Below are 14,652 nucleotides of genomic sequence, written 5' to 3'. Positions count from 1 at the left end.
CTTAGGATAAACACTAGCATTTGCCTTGAATTTAGCGTTGGTGTAGCGTGGTTCACCCTCCTCTCCTTTCTCTCTCTCTCTCTCTCTCTTTCTCTGACGACATCAGACTCAAATGTGATCTGGGAGGTCTTGGTCTCTAGTCATTAACTACAGGTCCACATGTTATCACTTTATCAGGAAGGGCCTTTTCTTTGTCGAGCGTTTAAACCAGGTAACCGGAAGTGAGGTTTTCCTCATCAGGCGACTTCCTGTCTGCGTGTTGCCCCGCCTGTAAAACGGAAGGATGCGAAGCGTTCGCAAGTCTCACCCTTCCGGTTTACCACGGGCCCGTGACGGTTGCTAGTTTTACACACCGTGAGGTGAAATTATGGCTATAAACTTCTCACAGTGGCGTAAACCTGGCCATTAGATGTACCTCCGTGTAAAGCACGTCTATGTGTAGTTCCCTCCAGGTGTTTATTGATTAGTGGAAAAATATGAGGTTCAATAGGCGAAATAAGACAATATCTACTGCTACTTCCGGCTGCTACCGTTAGGGGTCGCCACAGCGGATCGCTCGTTTCCGTTTCACTTCCGCTTTTTTAATAAGACAACATGCTAACTGGTAAACAATCAAGGCCGCGCAGGTTTGAACGCAATTCGATCGATCGGCTGCGTTTCTACTGGGTGATGCAAATATCGACTGAATATCGGCCCAAGTGCACGCGTCAAGGTGGCGTGACTATCAACCCAACGGAAGCATTAGTGAATTGCGGGATTTGCTCCAGGAAAGATGCCCCAGGCAAATATCGAAAAGAGCAACCGTGGTGATGTTAAGTGCAACGAGAGTTCCCCCCCCCCCCCAAACCTGGAATGAATTGCAGGTGAATTTACCACAGTGATGCAATGTAATACACCAACCCCACATCTCATCCCCAATGCATTTAGATATTTGGGTCCGTGTACTCCTGCAGCCCTCCATCTCTTCCGGTAAGATGAACGACGTGTTTTTTTGTTTCACGTTACCTAAATGCAATGACCTTTGCCCCGCCAAACCGCCCAGCATCCACTGGACAGTATAAGGATTACAGTAATCCATTCCTTTTTTTCTAAATCCTATTTGAGACGCCACACAGTAGATGGCAGCCTAACACCAACTGTCCCCCAGAACTCGACCCACTTCACCATGGTGCTCCCATTTCAGGGCACCGAAACGTTACCAAACTTGGTATAAATACTGAACATGGTTCATATTTTTGCGGCTGTAAATATAACTGCAGGTCCAATGATCAGTATTCCTGTTGTATGACATTTAATCTGGGCCCCGAATGACGTCCCACACACTGGCACGGTTACATAAAGTTGTTTATTAAACAATTTTTATTAACAAAAATGAAATTAAGTGTTACAAAATAATCTCAGGAATGACAGAATTGTACAAATCACGGTTCCTATTTAAACTCATCTCGACATAGAAAAATACAAAGGCACTGTGCAGTCAATTCTGCTGAGGAAGATATAAAAAAAACACATTTAACAAAAATACAATATAAAAAAACAGCAATGAGATTGACTATTGTTTGCCAAAACGAACAATAACACAGGGCTGGGGTTCAGCAACTCAATCTGCTAAAAACAAGGCAAGCCTGTCTGCTGAAAATAAACCGTGACATTTCCGTATCTCGCCAGCGTGGCGTGATTTTTGATAGCCGATTCTGCAGGAGTGTGTTTTGACTAAGTGGAAAAGGAAAAGGTGATAAATGTCCCAACATTTGAGGGCAGACCCCAACATAAGCCGGGCAACAAAGGGAACGCCTATAACAGGAAGGAGTGTGAAGAGGAGACCGACTTCGAAACTCTGCAAGACACCTTAAAAGCCAAACACATCAAGTGTTGGGATGAGTGTGTGTGTGTGTGTGTCCGGCATTAGGAGTGCAGCAAGTCAATGTGCCAGATACTTGTTAACCAATGGAACAATAAAATTCAACACATTCGCCCACCACCTTGTACCCACGAGGACCCTTGGGATCCATTTTATTAAACTAGTGCTCACATCATAGACATATCCAATTTGTAGAATAACAGCTGAGAAACATTTTTTTTAAAATTATCTTTAATTTCAAGAATATTTCAGAATTTAAAAAACCTGCTTACACTGAAAAATGTTAAATAGGCAGAATGAGGGCCTTTGACACGGAAACGAGAGTAATTCACCAAAGAAAAAAACTAGCATTTCAAAGTCTGTGAGAACAGCAGGTTAAGAATGGGTTATTTCTATGTTATGTGTTCTTCTGTTAATCTCATCAGGGTTAAAGTGGCTTTTTCGGAGACATTCTTCACTAATCCAGCCCACAGATCACTCGCTGGCTTTTGAGTTACGCGACCTCCAAGCATTCATTAGCAGCAACCATTCTTCTTGTGTGCGTTTCTCCCTCCACTCTTTTTTTTTTTTTTGGCTTTTCTTACTGTGCAAATTCAAAAGTTCAGATGCTACCCGGCAGCTTAGGCAGCCAAACAGTGTTGCTGGGAACCTCCGTCCACATTCTTTCAACAGTGTTTCAGGACCAATCTCTTTGGCATCCAGATTTATGTCCCGACTTCATAAACTGACAGCTCTGCAAGTCAACAAAAACGCCCATCAGAGGGATTTGAATTGGCGAGCAGGCATGGCAGATAACAGCTGGTTTTGCCAATCCACTCTCGTAAAATCTCACGAGCTTCTTCAGAGGCTTTGCAAAAGTCATAGAAACCCATGTTCATCGAGTCCTTTCGGGGTGACGGGGTTCCACTTCACTATAGGCTTGCTGGTAGAATAACCTGCAAAATAGAGGAAAAAATGTGAATATTGCAGTTCAGTAATGTGATCATGAGGTTATGCGAGTACAAACCATTCTTATCCCATGGTGTCATACAACAATGCTTTTGAAAGAGTCAATATATAACGGGCAAGATACCGTTCTTAGAGACGCGCCGGGTGTTCAACAGACTTCGCCATTAACCGTTTTGTGGCAGTGTTGGATGCCCACACGTTTTACACGGCCACAATTTTTCTCATTACAATGGTTTGGCCTATTACATGAATAACAATGGCAAAAAGGTAGTGGTGGGGGCATGCGGGTAGTGCAGCGGTCTATTCCGTTGCCTGCCAACACGGGGCTCACCGGTTCGAATCCCCATGTTCCCTTCGGCTTGGTCGGTCGGTTGGCCCTATAGATATAATTGGCTGTTTCTGTGGGTGGGAAGCCGGATGTGGGTATGTGTCCTGGTCGCTGCACTAGCGCCTCCTCTAGTTGGTCAGGGCGCCTGTTCGGGGGGGGGGGGGGGGGATAGTGTGATTCTCCCACGCGCTACATCCCCCTGGCGAAACTCGCGGCTGGCAACTCTACGTGTATTGGAGGAGACGTGGTAGTCTGCAGCCTTCCTTGGATCAGCACAGGGGGTGGAACAGCAACCGAGACAGCTCGGAAGAGTGGGGTAATTGGCCAAATAGCTATAATTGGGAAGAAAAAGAGAGGAAAGAAAAGCCGCAAAAAAAAAAAAAAAAACTCAAAACAACAAAGGTAGTGGTGAAGTTTAGGGTTAAGGTATACGTAGTGGTTAACCTGGCACATCTCCATACAGACATGGAGGGTTACATTATTCTGACATAGACCGACACTGGCAAAATGGTCAATATGTGAGGCCATGAGATGAGAATGGACTCAACAGTACTATGGCACAAATTTGTATATTTTTACAAACCTGATTCTGATCTGCTTTTTGGAGGCTCTGGTGGTTGGACATCTGGTATTGGAAGCCCCTTCCCTTCAATATCGCTCTCCCCCGACGAAGTATCTTCCTTTCCTTTGGAGTCTGTCATCATGTACAAGGCGGGCCTTTTGTGGTATTTGGCCCGGTACGTGTCCGTCATACAGCTGTCCACAGAAAAGTACGTTGTGGGCAAAACCATTTCGGATGAAGCGGTGGAGTCTGAACTGCCACGGTCCTCAGGCTTTGGACTGGGAAACCTCTCATCGCTCTCGCTGGCCGACAGATCGTTCCTGTCCTGGTCTGAAGAGCCGGACTTGGAGCTGGTATCAGAGGAGAGCTTGTGCTCGGTGGGTGCCTCAATCCACCGACGGAGGGCAGTGCGCGACATGGAAGGTGGGCCGTTTTTGGAATCACCCCGTGGGCTCATCCGGGATGGCACCTCCAATTGTTGGGAATTAAAGCTGGCTGGGTCAGTGTGCCGCTGGCTATATGTCTTTGGTGGTAAAGGTGGGACGAGTTGAGGGTAGTTGTGCATGGAGGGGTCTCTGTTGGCAACGGTGGTAGTCTCTTCTTGTTCAGACAGCGGCCCGGCAAGATCATCTGAGCTGTTCCACTCAGAGCTGCTGGTCTTTACCAAGTATGGCGGCACTGGACTCACGGGGCTACCGTCTACATTTTCCTCTCGTTCACTATCAAGGTCAATGTTCTTCTCCAGGATGCCAGGAGTGTATCGGAAAGCTCTTCTTCTGTTGCAAAGCAAAGGCACAAAGATCAACATCACAATGGCTCACATGTAATTTCAATTTAGATTAACATATCTATTTTATGTATTGTTTTACCTTTGTAAACATGAACTAGCATTCACATTGGCATCTTGAAGATCCAAATATTCCCTTGCGTGTTGACCTGGAGGACACAGATGAAGCCCGGTGAGTATTTCACACAGCAATGCACTCTCATTTGCACACTAATGGTCAACACAGTCAGACAAGTCAAAAAAGAAGACTGGATAACATCTGTCAGAGGCTTCCATTTTAACGGGGGTAGCATGTTTTTTGTTTTTTCTGTGTGTCTCTCCAGCAAAGACATGTTATCTAACAGGGGTCACGGTGAGGGCCCTAGCCTGGCATTGGGAGAGGAAGTATCAAAGCAGATAGTCAGTCTGGCAGAGCGCCCTCAGGCCTCCCATGTACCAGCCTGACTGTGATGCAGCCAGAGAACAGGGCCCCTCAAAGGGAGGTTGGGTTGGCGTCCAGGCGCCGTTAGCTTTGAGCTAGCTAACAGTGCCAAAGATAAACACACTGGATGAATTCTCCAGCACGGATGAAAGGGAGCGTTGACAACGTCACGAAAGCAAAGCAGAAATCTTCGTCTCTTCTGCGATTTCACAGGGTTAATTTTCAAATTCAATCAATCCATTGAGCTGTCTGTGTATATCCGTCTATCTCTCTGTCCCCCAGTCCTTCTCTAGATCTGTTCATCTGGATAAATCAGCACTTTACACTAGATCATTCAGTAATGTTTCAACCATGTTGGATGCAACCATGTTGTATGCATGATGCAAGAAGAACGATGCACTTGTGACTGTGCAGACTATAATCAGGAATCTGGAACATTTATTTGTCAATATCCAAACTACAAAAACAAAAACAAAAAAAAACAAAAACACATATATCCAACATAATAAAAAAAAATGAAAAAATAAAGGATTCACTGTCCAAGAGAGCGAATGCCAGCATGTCTGTCGGAACTGCCAGTCTGCACAGGCTAGCAATTAGCTTAGCATATGTAATGGAGATGTTTATTCACAAAATAGTGTTTTGAAACAACACAAAACCTCAAAGTTGACCGGACGGGTGTGGTTTACAAGTGCTTGAGACAGACGACAGTTGACTAACAACACAGGAAAGGGAGAGAGTAGCAAAGGACCATCTGTGATGCGTCAGCACACCCCCCCCCCCACTCTCTCTCTTTTTTTTCCCGCTCTCTGGGAGCATTAGTGGCTAAATCCTTTGTGCTGGCATGCAATTACGCGAGGGTCCGACTCCAGACTCCCAATTCCTCCTACTCCCAAGCCACCACTGCGTGTTTAAGCCTCTAAGTCCATGTGGCAATTCACAATTTGATGCTGTTGATTTGCAATGTTGGCAAAGCAACTACAACAATATCATTCTCAAAAAACAAAAAACAGGGCGAGGTGCAGTTTGCAAGCCCAGCTACATTGCAACCGAGCAAATCCCCCTCGGTCTTTATGGCTGTGTGCACTGGTGCCAAGAGAGAGCTTGAGGGAAAGAAAGCAGTTGGATCATGACGAGAACTGGGACTATGCCGTATAAAGTTGGCATACTCTCTTACTGGAGAATTCTCTTACAGTTGAAATAGAAATATTCAGCCATCAGTAATCAAACATCTAATAATTGCTGCAATTTATTCTTAATTCGGTGCAAGTCACAGATATGAATTTCAAAGCTGCAGTCGGACTAAAACCCACAGCAGATACAGTAACTTCCCTGCTGCTGTTGCCAATGTCAGCAAAATAAGACCTACTCGGTGTATATCCTGCTGTTTATATAAGCTACTGTGCTTCCCTGCAAAACGCTGCAAGTTCTGGGATTTTGGGGGATTTGAATACGGTTTCATCTCATTATGATTCCTTGTACCAGCAAGACTAAACATGTACTTTACCGAGTATGACGTGTGGATTTTACAAATTACTCGATCAAACGGTCAGCTACGGCTTACCGACATGTTCACTACCGTGTTTACGGTCAAGTTGCATGACAACATGGAAAGTGAACGTGGATGACGAAATTTGATGCCGAAAATCTGTGACAGGCACGTCAATGCACTTCTGTTTTCCGGGGGGTCTTTTCCAGGGTTCCTACTCTTTGCAAGGAAATCCCTTTCAAGGACTTTTCCATGATTTTTGCTTGGATATACATGACAGCTGTTGCTGTCAGGTGATATGATCAGTGGAAGTCTCAACAGTGTCTAAATGGATTGTGTAACTTTTAGCTGGTCACCGAACAACACACCACCCAAGCTTCCAGCACTGATGTGCAATGAAATGTAACTAAAAATATACAATCTCAACGGAAAACTACACTATAAATATGGACAATCAGCAGGTAAATATACAAAATTATGGCCTAATGTTACAATTTTCCATGACTTCATTATCATTTCCAGGACATTTGACAAATTTCCCAGCTGTTTTCCATGAGTGGAATATTAAGTCTATAAATTTCCAGGTTCTCAATGACACGCGAAGAACTCTGCTTTTCATACACCATATTTCATCAGACCGCGGCACTTTGAATAGTCGTGAGCAACCAGTCAGTGGTTTGATTGACGAGGGCCCCCCTATATGTGCTGCTGCTATATATTCAGCAGCTAAACAGCCAAGGGGTGTAAAGATACTGTTTCTGTTGATGTAAATCACTGATAGGACCATCTCTGGTTCCGCTCCAGTGCGGAGGACTACTCGGAGCGAGCCAAGGAGGACACCTGTTTCGCGGGCTGCTAAGATACGCTAAAGCATCGTTCAGGTCACTTAAACGATCACAGGGAGGAATTAAATCTGACACCGCGTCAATTATTTCCTCTGCTGGGGGTCTGAATCTTTCAGATGGTGTGGAAAATTTGCTGCCGTGCATCCCCTCGGGGAGCAAATCTCGTCAGGGGTTTTTGGAACAATGACGTGAGCAAAATCCGTTTGACGGCTTTTTCATGTTTCGTCATGCGTCGGTCAAGGCAAGCACAACTTTCGCACGTTTCGGCTCCGAGGCTCCTGAGCAAAGGTTTTGCAGCTCTCCGCTTTCTGCTGATCGCGCTCCTTGAAAATTCTTGATCATCAATCACGGTAGCATGAATATTTGCAATTCATTTCCACACACGGGACCCTGTCGGGGGTGCACAAAGGGAGCCGAGGCAAGATGTCAAGCTCTCAACAAATTTAAATTCGATATGTTGGTGGAAAAAGCTCCTAAAATGTCACAAATTATTAACATCTAAATATATATATATATATATATGTTCACAGGATGTTGCAATGAAACCTTCGATGTAGAAAAAAAGAGCTCAACCATTCAGGAAAAAAAAAAAATATATATATATATATATATTAGCAGCTGATGAGTGCGCGATGCACGAAACAGGCCTGTACTGCAATTTTTTTCTTATATATATAATTTTTCTAGAGGATAAATAAATATATATGAATATAAATATAAATCAGACCCCCCCCCCCCCAAGGCATGCGATGCGATAGCATACAGGTCAGAGGAATGTCACTGGCCCTAGTGTCTCAGGGTATTTTGAAACACTATAATGCACCAAAGCAAGTATATTTCTAATCTTAAAATATTTGAAAGTTTTAAGAGGAATTAATCTCAAAACAATATATTCCTATATATCTACAAATATTCTTCTGTTATTACAGGAGCACCATGTTCGCACCAGCTTGTCTGTGGCGCTATCGCGCAGGCCTGGGGACATTAAGCCCAAAGCCACAATAAAATGTGGATTTATCCCGAGGCATTAGCACGTAGGTTAACACATCAGTCACAGGCCTGTTAAGTGGCATCAATAGACTAGCTCGGCCTGGCAGCATTATAGCATTATAGTTCAGCTTTCAACAACTCGCAGGCAGACACGCACATCAAAAGTCGCTTGTGTGCATATTGTACACATGGTCATGCAATGGATATCATAACCATTCATTCTGCTTACAGGGGATCAAATCCCTCACAAATGCTTTTATGCAGCTGCTGAGTCCTCCACATTGGCGGGCAGTTAGGCCTAGATCTGACCGTAGCAGTCTTAGAAGATATATTAAAAAGAGACGGGGGGGGGGTAAATGCCTGTGCTGTGCTGCTCAGTGGATGTCAAAGCAACTCTATCCAACAATGAGAGAGTCACAGTCAGGGTGTATCCTCCAGCAGCTGGTCTATCTGCAAACATCTGCAATTTCCCATGACTTTGCAATCTTCAGCATAATTTTCGCCTCTTTCTATTATTGTGTTTTTAGGGGAAAAGGTTCGCCTGTTTCCAGCCCAACCTTGCATGTCCAATTCCCACTTCTCCCAAGATTCAGTCATTGCACAACACGTAAGAGCGTCTGCTGATACACACGGAGCCAGCCGACCGCTTCTTCACGCCTGCCAGCTGCAGGCTTGTCCGGGTCGTGACTAGATGGTAACCCTAGATTTGCAAAACTCGTGCAGGATTCTTAACCTAACCTTAACCTAACCTTAATGCTCAGCTTGCGTGTGTGTGAGTGTGTGCAAGAGTTTCGCATAATTTTCTCCAAATCTGCACGCAGCCGCGCACGGCACCCTGCCACCTGTAGGAGTCACTGATAGCAATGTCAGGATACATTACCTCGACTCTGGCTTTCCAACCAGGACACGGCTGCCAAATGTGCTCCCTGCAATGCCCGGCCGAGCCAAAGTCAACACACCAGGGTTTGAATAGTGAACATGAGCTTGCTGTTATTGCATTTTTATTCGTTTAGATGGAGGGGTGAGAAGGAGGCCGAATTTCTTAAAGTATTCATCTTTCATTTGGTTCAAAATTCATGTTAGCCCTCACAAATATAGCTGAACACACACACACACACACACACACACACACACACACACACACACACACACACACACACACACACACACACACACACACACACACACACACAAACACACACACACACACACACACACACACACACACACACACACACTTTGAGGTATGGTGTAAGGGTTAAATAAACCACTTCCTCATTTGGGGACCCGTTAATTGATGCGCCAATGTGTTAAGAGAGCAATAAGGACCTCTAGAGTTTACTTTTACACATTTCTAGATGAGATCAGAGCTATGGGAGCCAGTCGGGACAAACTGAGCGAGGGCGTGATTTACTGACTGGACAGAGTAGAGCCACAGCATGTTTTACTACTGCCCATTTAAAGCCTACCATGGTCTGCAGAATACCCTCTACAATGAAGATCTGTAATTTGGAGCAACCACATCTGGAAATGAGCTCTTAAACTGAAAATGAATCATGCAGAACCAGAGGCAACCGTTTTTAATTTTATTTTCTATGACACAACTGAGGTGAAAGGGACACAAGAAAAACTGAGTTGAATATGTAAACTGTGTTACGGGCACAATGGCGCAAAAAAAAAAAGAAATAAAAAAGAAATTAGATTCAAAACCAGACTGTAAACAGATAAAAACAGGAATAGATATTTTGAGACAAAAGGTCAGAAAAAAGGGAAAGAGAAATAGCTAGTTAAGTAAATACAAAAATGTAAATGCTACCATTTGTTCCCCTTTATTTTCTATTTATTCCTCACTCAGCTCATCAGACAAACATAATTTTTTTTTTGGACAACCCCCCCCATTCAAAGTTGACCTCATAACCCCTAATACGCACATGGGACCTCAAGAATGACCTAAAAAAAACTGTGGGGGCATCCGGGTAGCATGTAGGTCTATTCTGTTGCCTATCAACATGGGGATCGCCGGTTCGAATCCCCGTGTTACCTCCGGCTTGGTCGGGTGTCCCTACAGACACAATTGGCCATGTCTGTAGGTGGAAAGCTGGATGTGGGTATGTGTCCTGGTCGCTGTACTAGCACCTCCTCTGGTCGGACGGGGCACCTGTTCAGTGGGGAGGGGGAACTGGGGGGAATAGCGTGATCCTTCCACGCGACGCGCTACGTCTCCCTGGTGAAACTCCTCAATGTCAGGTGAAAAGAAGAGGCTGGCGACTCCACATGTAATGGAGGAGGCATGTGGTAGTCTGCAACCCTACCGCGGATCGGCAGAGGGGATGGAGCAGCGACCGGGACTGGATACAATTGGGAAGAAAAAGGGGGACAACAAACTGCAAAAGGCTGAAAAGAGATGTGGCAGCACCCAACGTCTTTTTTATTTATCTATATGTTTGAATGCTTTCTTTCGACATGCCCCGCCGTGGCCTTTTCTGCATGGCCGGGCACAGTTGGCAGGCCCTTGCAAGCTCGCTCATCATCCCGTCTCTGTGAGGATAATCTCGTGTTTTTCAATGCTGGGAGTTAGTGACGCTATCCCCCCCCCCCCGCCACAAAAAAAAAAGAGGTTGCTGAATTCAAAACATATTTGTTCATCTCTTTCAGACTGGTCATACATCACTCAGTGAGCGAGTGTGTGTGTGAGCAAGAGGAGACGGGTGAGAAGGTGAAGGACGCCTGGGCTTGCTGCTACTCGTGTCATCTGATCTACCTCCGTATACTGTCTAAAGTTAAAAACAGCTAATGCAACTTGTCACTTTTATGGGGTGTTTTTGGTCCCCAAATATATTTTCCAATAAATATAGACCCAATTTCTCCTCGGGGATGAATAAAGTCTTCTGATTCTGATTAGCTTATTTTATTACATCCTGGTCAGGATGAGGGGACGACAACCCAAAATCAAAAAAATGTTTTTCATTTCTAGACATTCCAATGGCAAATTGCATAATATCAATAATTGACTGATACTATAAGTGGAGAGCCTTGCACTTGTTTCTATTCTACTTTTTTTTGCCCCCTCCTCTTTTTCTCCCCAATTCTACTAGGCCAATTACCCACTCTTCTGAGCAGTCCCGATCTCTACTCCACCCCCTCCGCTGATCCGGTGAGGGCTGCAGACTACCACATGCCTCCTCCGATACATGTGGAGTCACCAATCACTTCTTTTCACCAGATGAGTTTTGCCAGGGGGATGTATCACCACTGATCTAAAAGAAAAAAGACTGGATCACGCAACCCATAATTCCGTGCCACCAATTTATTTATTTATTTATATATATATTTTATTTATTTCTGATTTTTCCCTTTTTTTCTCCCAATTTAGTGGCCAATCGATCCCCATTTTAATTTAAACACCCACCCTCGTACTGCATGCGTTCGCCAACTGCATCTCTCCGGCCGGCAGTCTCGAAGGAGACGCCTCCCCACTTTCGTGACAAGGCGACTCCAGGCCGAACCACTGTTTTTTCCGACACACACAGAGACGCATTCATGTGACAAACACAAGCCGACTCCGCCCCCCTCCCGAAGACAGCGTTGCCAATGATTGCCGCTTCATCGAGTCCGGCCATAGTCGGATCTGACGAGACCGGGGCGCGAACCCCAGTCCCCAGTGGGCAACTGCATCGACACAAAGCTGATGCTTAGACCGCTACACCACCGCGGACATCCGTGCCACCAATTTATGAAGGCCAACTGAACTTGATCGGCGCCATCTTAGGTAAAGCAAAAAGCGATCAAACTGCATTAGAATTGCCAGCTAAAATGCTGAGTTGCGGCGCATACAAGTGCTCTAACCGCACAGGGTCGAAAAAAGTGGCAATTCAGATAATATAACATTTCACAAGTAAATACCCTTTTTTATTTGACTCTTGCATTCAAGATGCCATAGCAACTGCTGATTTAAGATGCCTTGATTTGTCAAAAAAAAAAAATTCCCGAGCTGGCTCCTCACATGTTCGACACTGCTGTCACGGATAATCATGTTTTTAATCTTATAAAAGTAATCTTGTAATTATTGCAAGATACGACTGCATCATCTTGGCAAAGAATGCACTGCAAAGCTAGCTGGCAAGAAGCTGCGAAAACAGCTGACAACTTCTAGATGTAAATGTAAGATCATGATTGCAGAACATGAGAATATGAGACTCTGTTGTTTACAAACAACAGACTCATTGGAAAGTTTAATAATCTTGCTTGCACATATCGTAAAGTAGCCTAGTATACTGTCATTTTCTTAGGTAGCGAGCTAGCGTGTTGCAGCGATGGCGAGCAACGGCCTGATGAAGCCAGGACGCACCGCTCTCTCCCTCGCGAGCGGCACGCTCTGTGTCATTCTTTCATGCACTCGTCTGAGGAGCCAGCTCGGGAAAAACATGTTGACATATCAAGGCATCTTAAAACAGCAGTTGCTATGGCATCTTAAATGCAAGAGTCAAATAAAAAAGGGGACTTACTTGTGAAATGTTATATTATCTGAATTGCCACTTTTTTTTGACCCTGTGCGGTTAGAGCACTGGTATGCGCCGCAACTCAACTAGCTGGCAATTCTAATGCAATTTGATCGCTTCTTGGTCTACCTAAGATGGCCGCCAAGTCGCCCATGCCGGCTTCACTTCATATCGAGAGTTGCTCGATCCAGTCTTTTTTTTTAGATCAGTGTGTAGCACATGGGAGGATCATGCGATGCCCCCTCCCCCCGAACAGGCACCCCGACCGGCCAGAGGAGGCGTTAGTGCAGCGACCAGGACCACATCCAGCTTCCCACTCGCAGACACAGCCAATTGTGTCTGTAGGGACGGCTGATCAAGCTGAAGGTAACATAGGAATTTGAACCAGTGATCCCCATGTTGGTAAGCAACGGATTAGACCGCTACGCTACCAGGACGTCCCACTTGTTTCTATTCTACATGTAGCCTTGAATAAGACACCATCTCCGAGAACGTCATGAGTAAATGATGTTTTCGCTTGGCACACAAAGTATATGTCGAAATACAGCACCGTTTGTGTTCGGGTGGTGTGGTGGTCTATTCCGTTGCCAACCAACACGGGGATCGCCGTTTCAAATCCCCGTGTCACCTCCGGCTTGGTCGGGGATCCTTACAGACACAATTGGCTGTGTCTGCGGATGGGAAGCCAGATGTGGGTATGTGCCCTGGTCACTGCACTAGCTCCTCCTGTGGTCGGTTGGGGCACCTGTTCGGGGGGGGGGGGGGGAACTGGGGGGAATAGCGTGATCCTCCCACATGCTACGTCCCCCTGGCAAAACTCACTATGAGGTGAAAAGAAGCGGCTGGCGACTGACTCCACTTGCATCGGAGGAGACATGTGGTAGTCTTGCAGCCCTCCCCGGATCGGCAGAGGGGGGTGGAGCAGTGACCGGAACGGCTCGGAAGAGTGGGGTAATTGGCCGGATACAACTGAGGGGAAAAGGGGGGAAAAATCCCCCCCCCCAAAAAAAAATACACAGCACCTTTTCTCCACCCTTGCAAGATTTTCTGTCATCTCAATACCACTTTCTAAAGCTTGTGACAAGTTGGAGTTTATCCTTCTGTAAGACCATGTACATTTCTTCATGTGCTGTATGACACATTAACTTTCTTCCGGAAAAAGGTCAGGGCCAGTAAATGAGAAACCAGCGCATACATATTTCCACACAAATTCCCTTCCATCATACTGTGACCTTAACGCTACTGAGGGAACCATAAATCAGGGGAAATACTCAGTACTACCTTCATGTTTCAGGTCCTTACCATACACAAAGTCCACCGGGCAGAAGAAATGTAAATTTATAAGGTGACACATATAAGCTTTGTAAAATAATCTTCAGACTCTTTCATGCCATGGGCATTGATTTCAAAATCTTTGCAGTAACCTCTGTCTTGATGATACCAGAGCATTGTTTCTAAAAACTGTCGCAAAATCTCCACCCTTGCAAGTTTTTAAATATTAACTCCGTCCGATGGTATACATTTAAATATGAAAGATGCTCACACATGAATAAAAATACAACATAATTAGAGCCTTTCAAATGGGAAAAGTCATTTAAGAGCAAAGAAGGTGTCTTACCATAAGAAAATGAGGAGTTCAAAATGTCGGCCTGTGATTCGTCACATCTTCTCTGAGGGTTTAGATCCCTGGAATAAGGAAACACAAATTTAGCTCAAGTACTTCTACAGTTTGTAATGGCATAAGAATAAATTCTCTGATCTTCACTCGTGCCTCAACTCAGATTTCCCCCCTACCAACCTCTGAAGACATACATTTGAGTATGTGTTGCCAGCACAAACAGATTTTAACATATATTGTTTTAATAAATTATGTCTATGGTTATATCTGACAAGAGTTAACATACTATACTGATACGAAAACA

At 45.0% G+C, this 14,652-nt stretch overlaps 1 protein-coding gene across 1 annotated transcript in view; it reads right to left on the bottom strand.

The window, feature by feature from the left end:
- Positions 1 to 1,342: 1,342 nt before the first annotated feature.
- Positions 1,343 to 14,652, bottom strand: part of LOC130130696 (inactive ubiquitin carboxyl-terminal hydrolase 53-like) — a 53,235-nt gene continuing 39,925 nt past the window's right edge. The window contains exons 13-16 of the mRNA XM_056300474.1: positions 14,349 to 14,416; positions 4,569 to 4,635; positions 3,721 to 4,475; positions 1,343 to 2,796 (exon numbers count right to left, since the gene is read on the bottom strand). Coding sequence (XP_056156449.1) covers positions 2,720 to 2,796; positions 3,721 to 4,475; positions 4,569 to 4,635; positions 14,349 to 14,416 — 967 coding nt within the window. The 3' untranslated portion in view covers positions 1,343 to 2,719. The remainder of the gene's footprint in view (positions 2,797 to 3,720; positions 4,476 to 4,568; positions 4,636 to 14,348; positions 14,417 to 14,652) is intronic.

The sequence above is a fragment of the Lampris incognitus genome, chromosome 20 (assembly GCF_029633865.1).
Source record: "Lampris incognitus isolate fLamInc1 chromosome 20, fLamInc1.hap2, whole genome shotgun sequence".
In the NCBI taxonomy this organism is placed as follows: Eukaryota; Metazoa; Chordata; class Actinopteri; order Lampriformes; family Lampridae; genus Lampris; species Lampris incognitus.
This window is presented reverse-complemented; position numbering and strand designations above follow the sequence as displayed.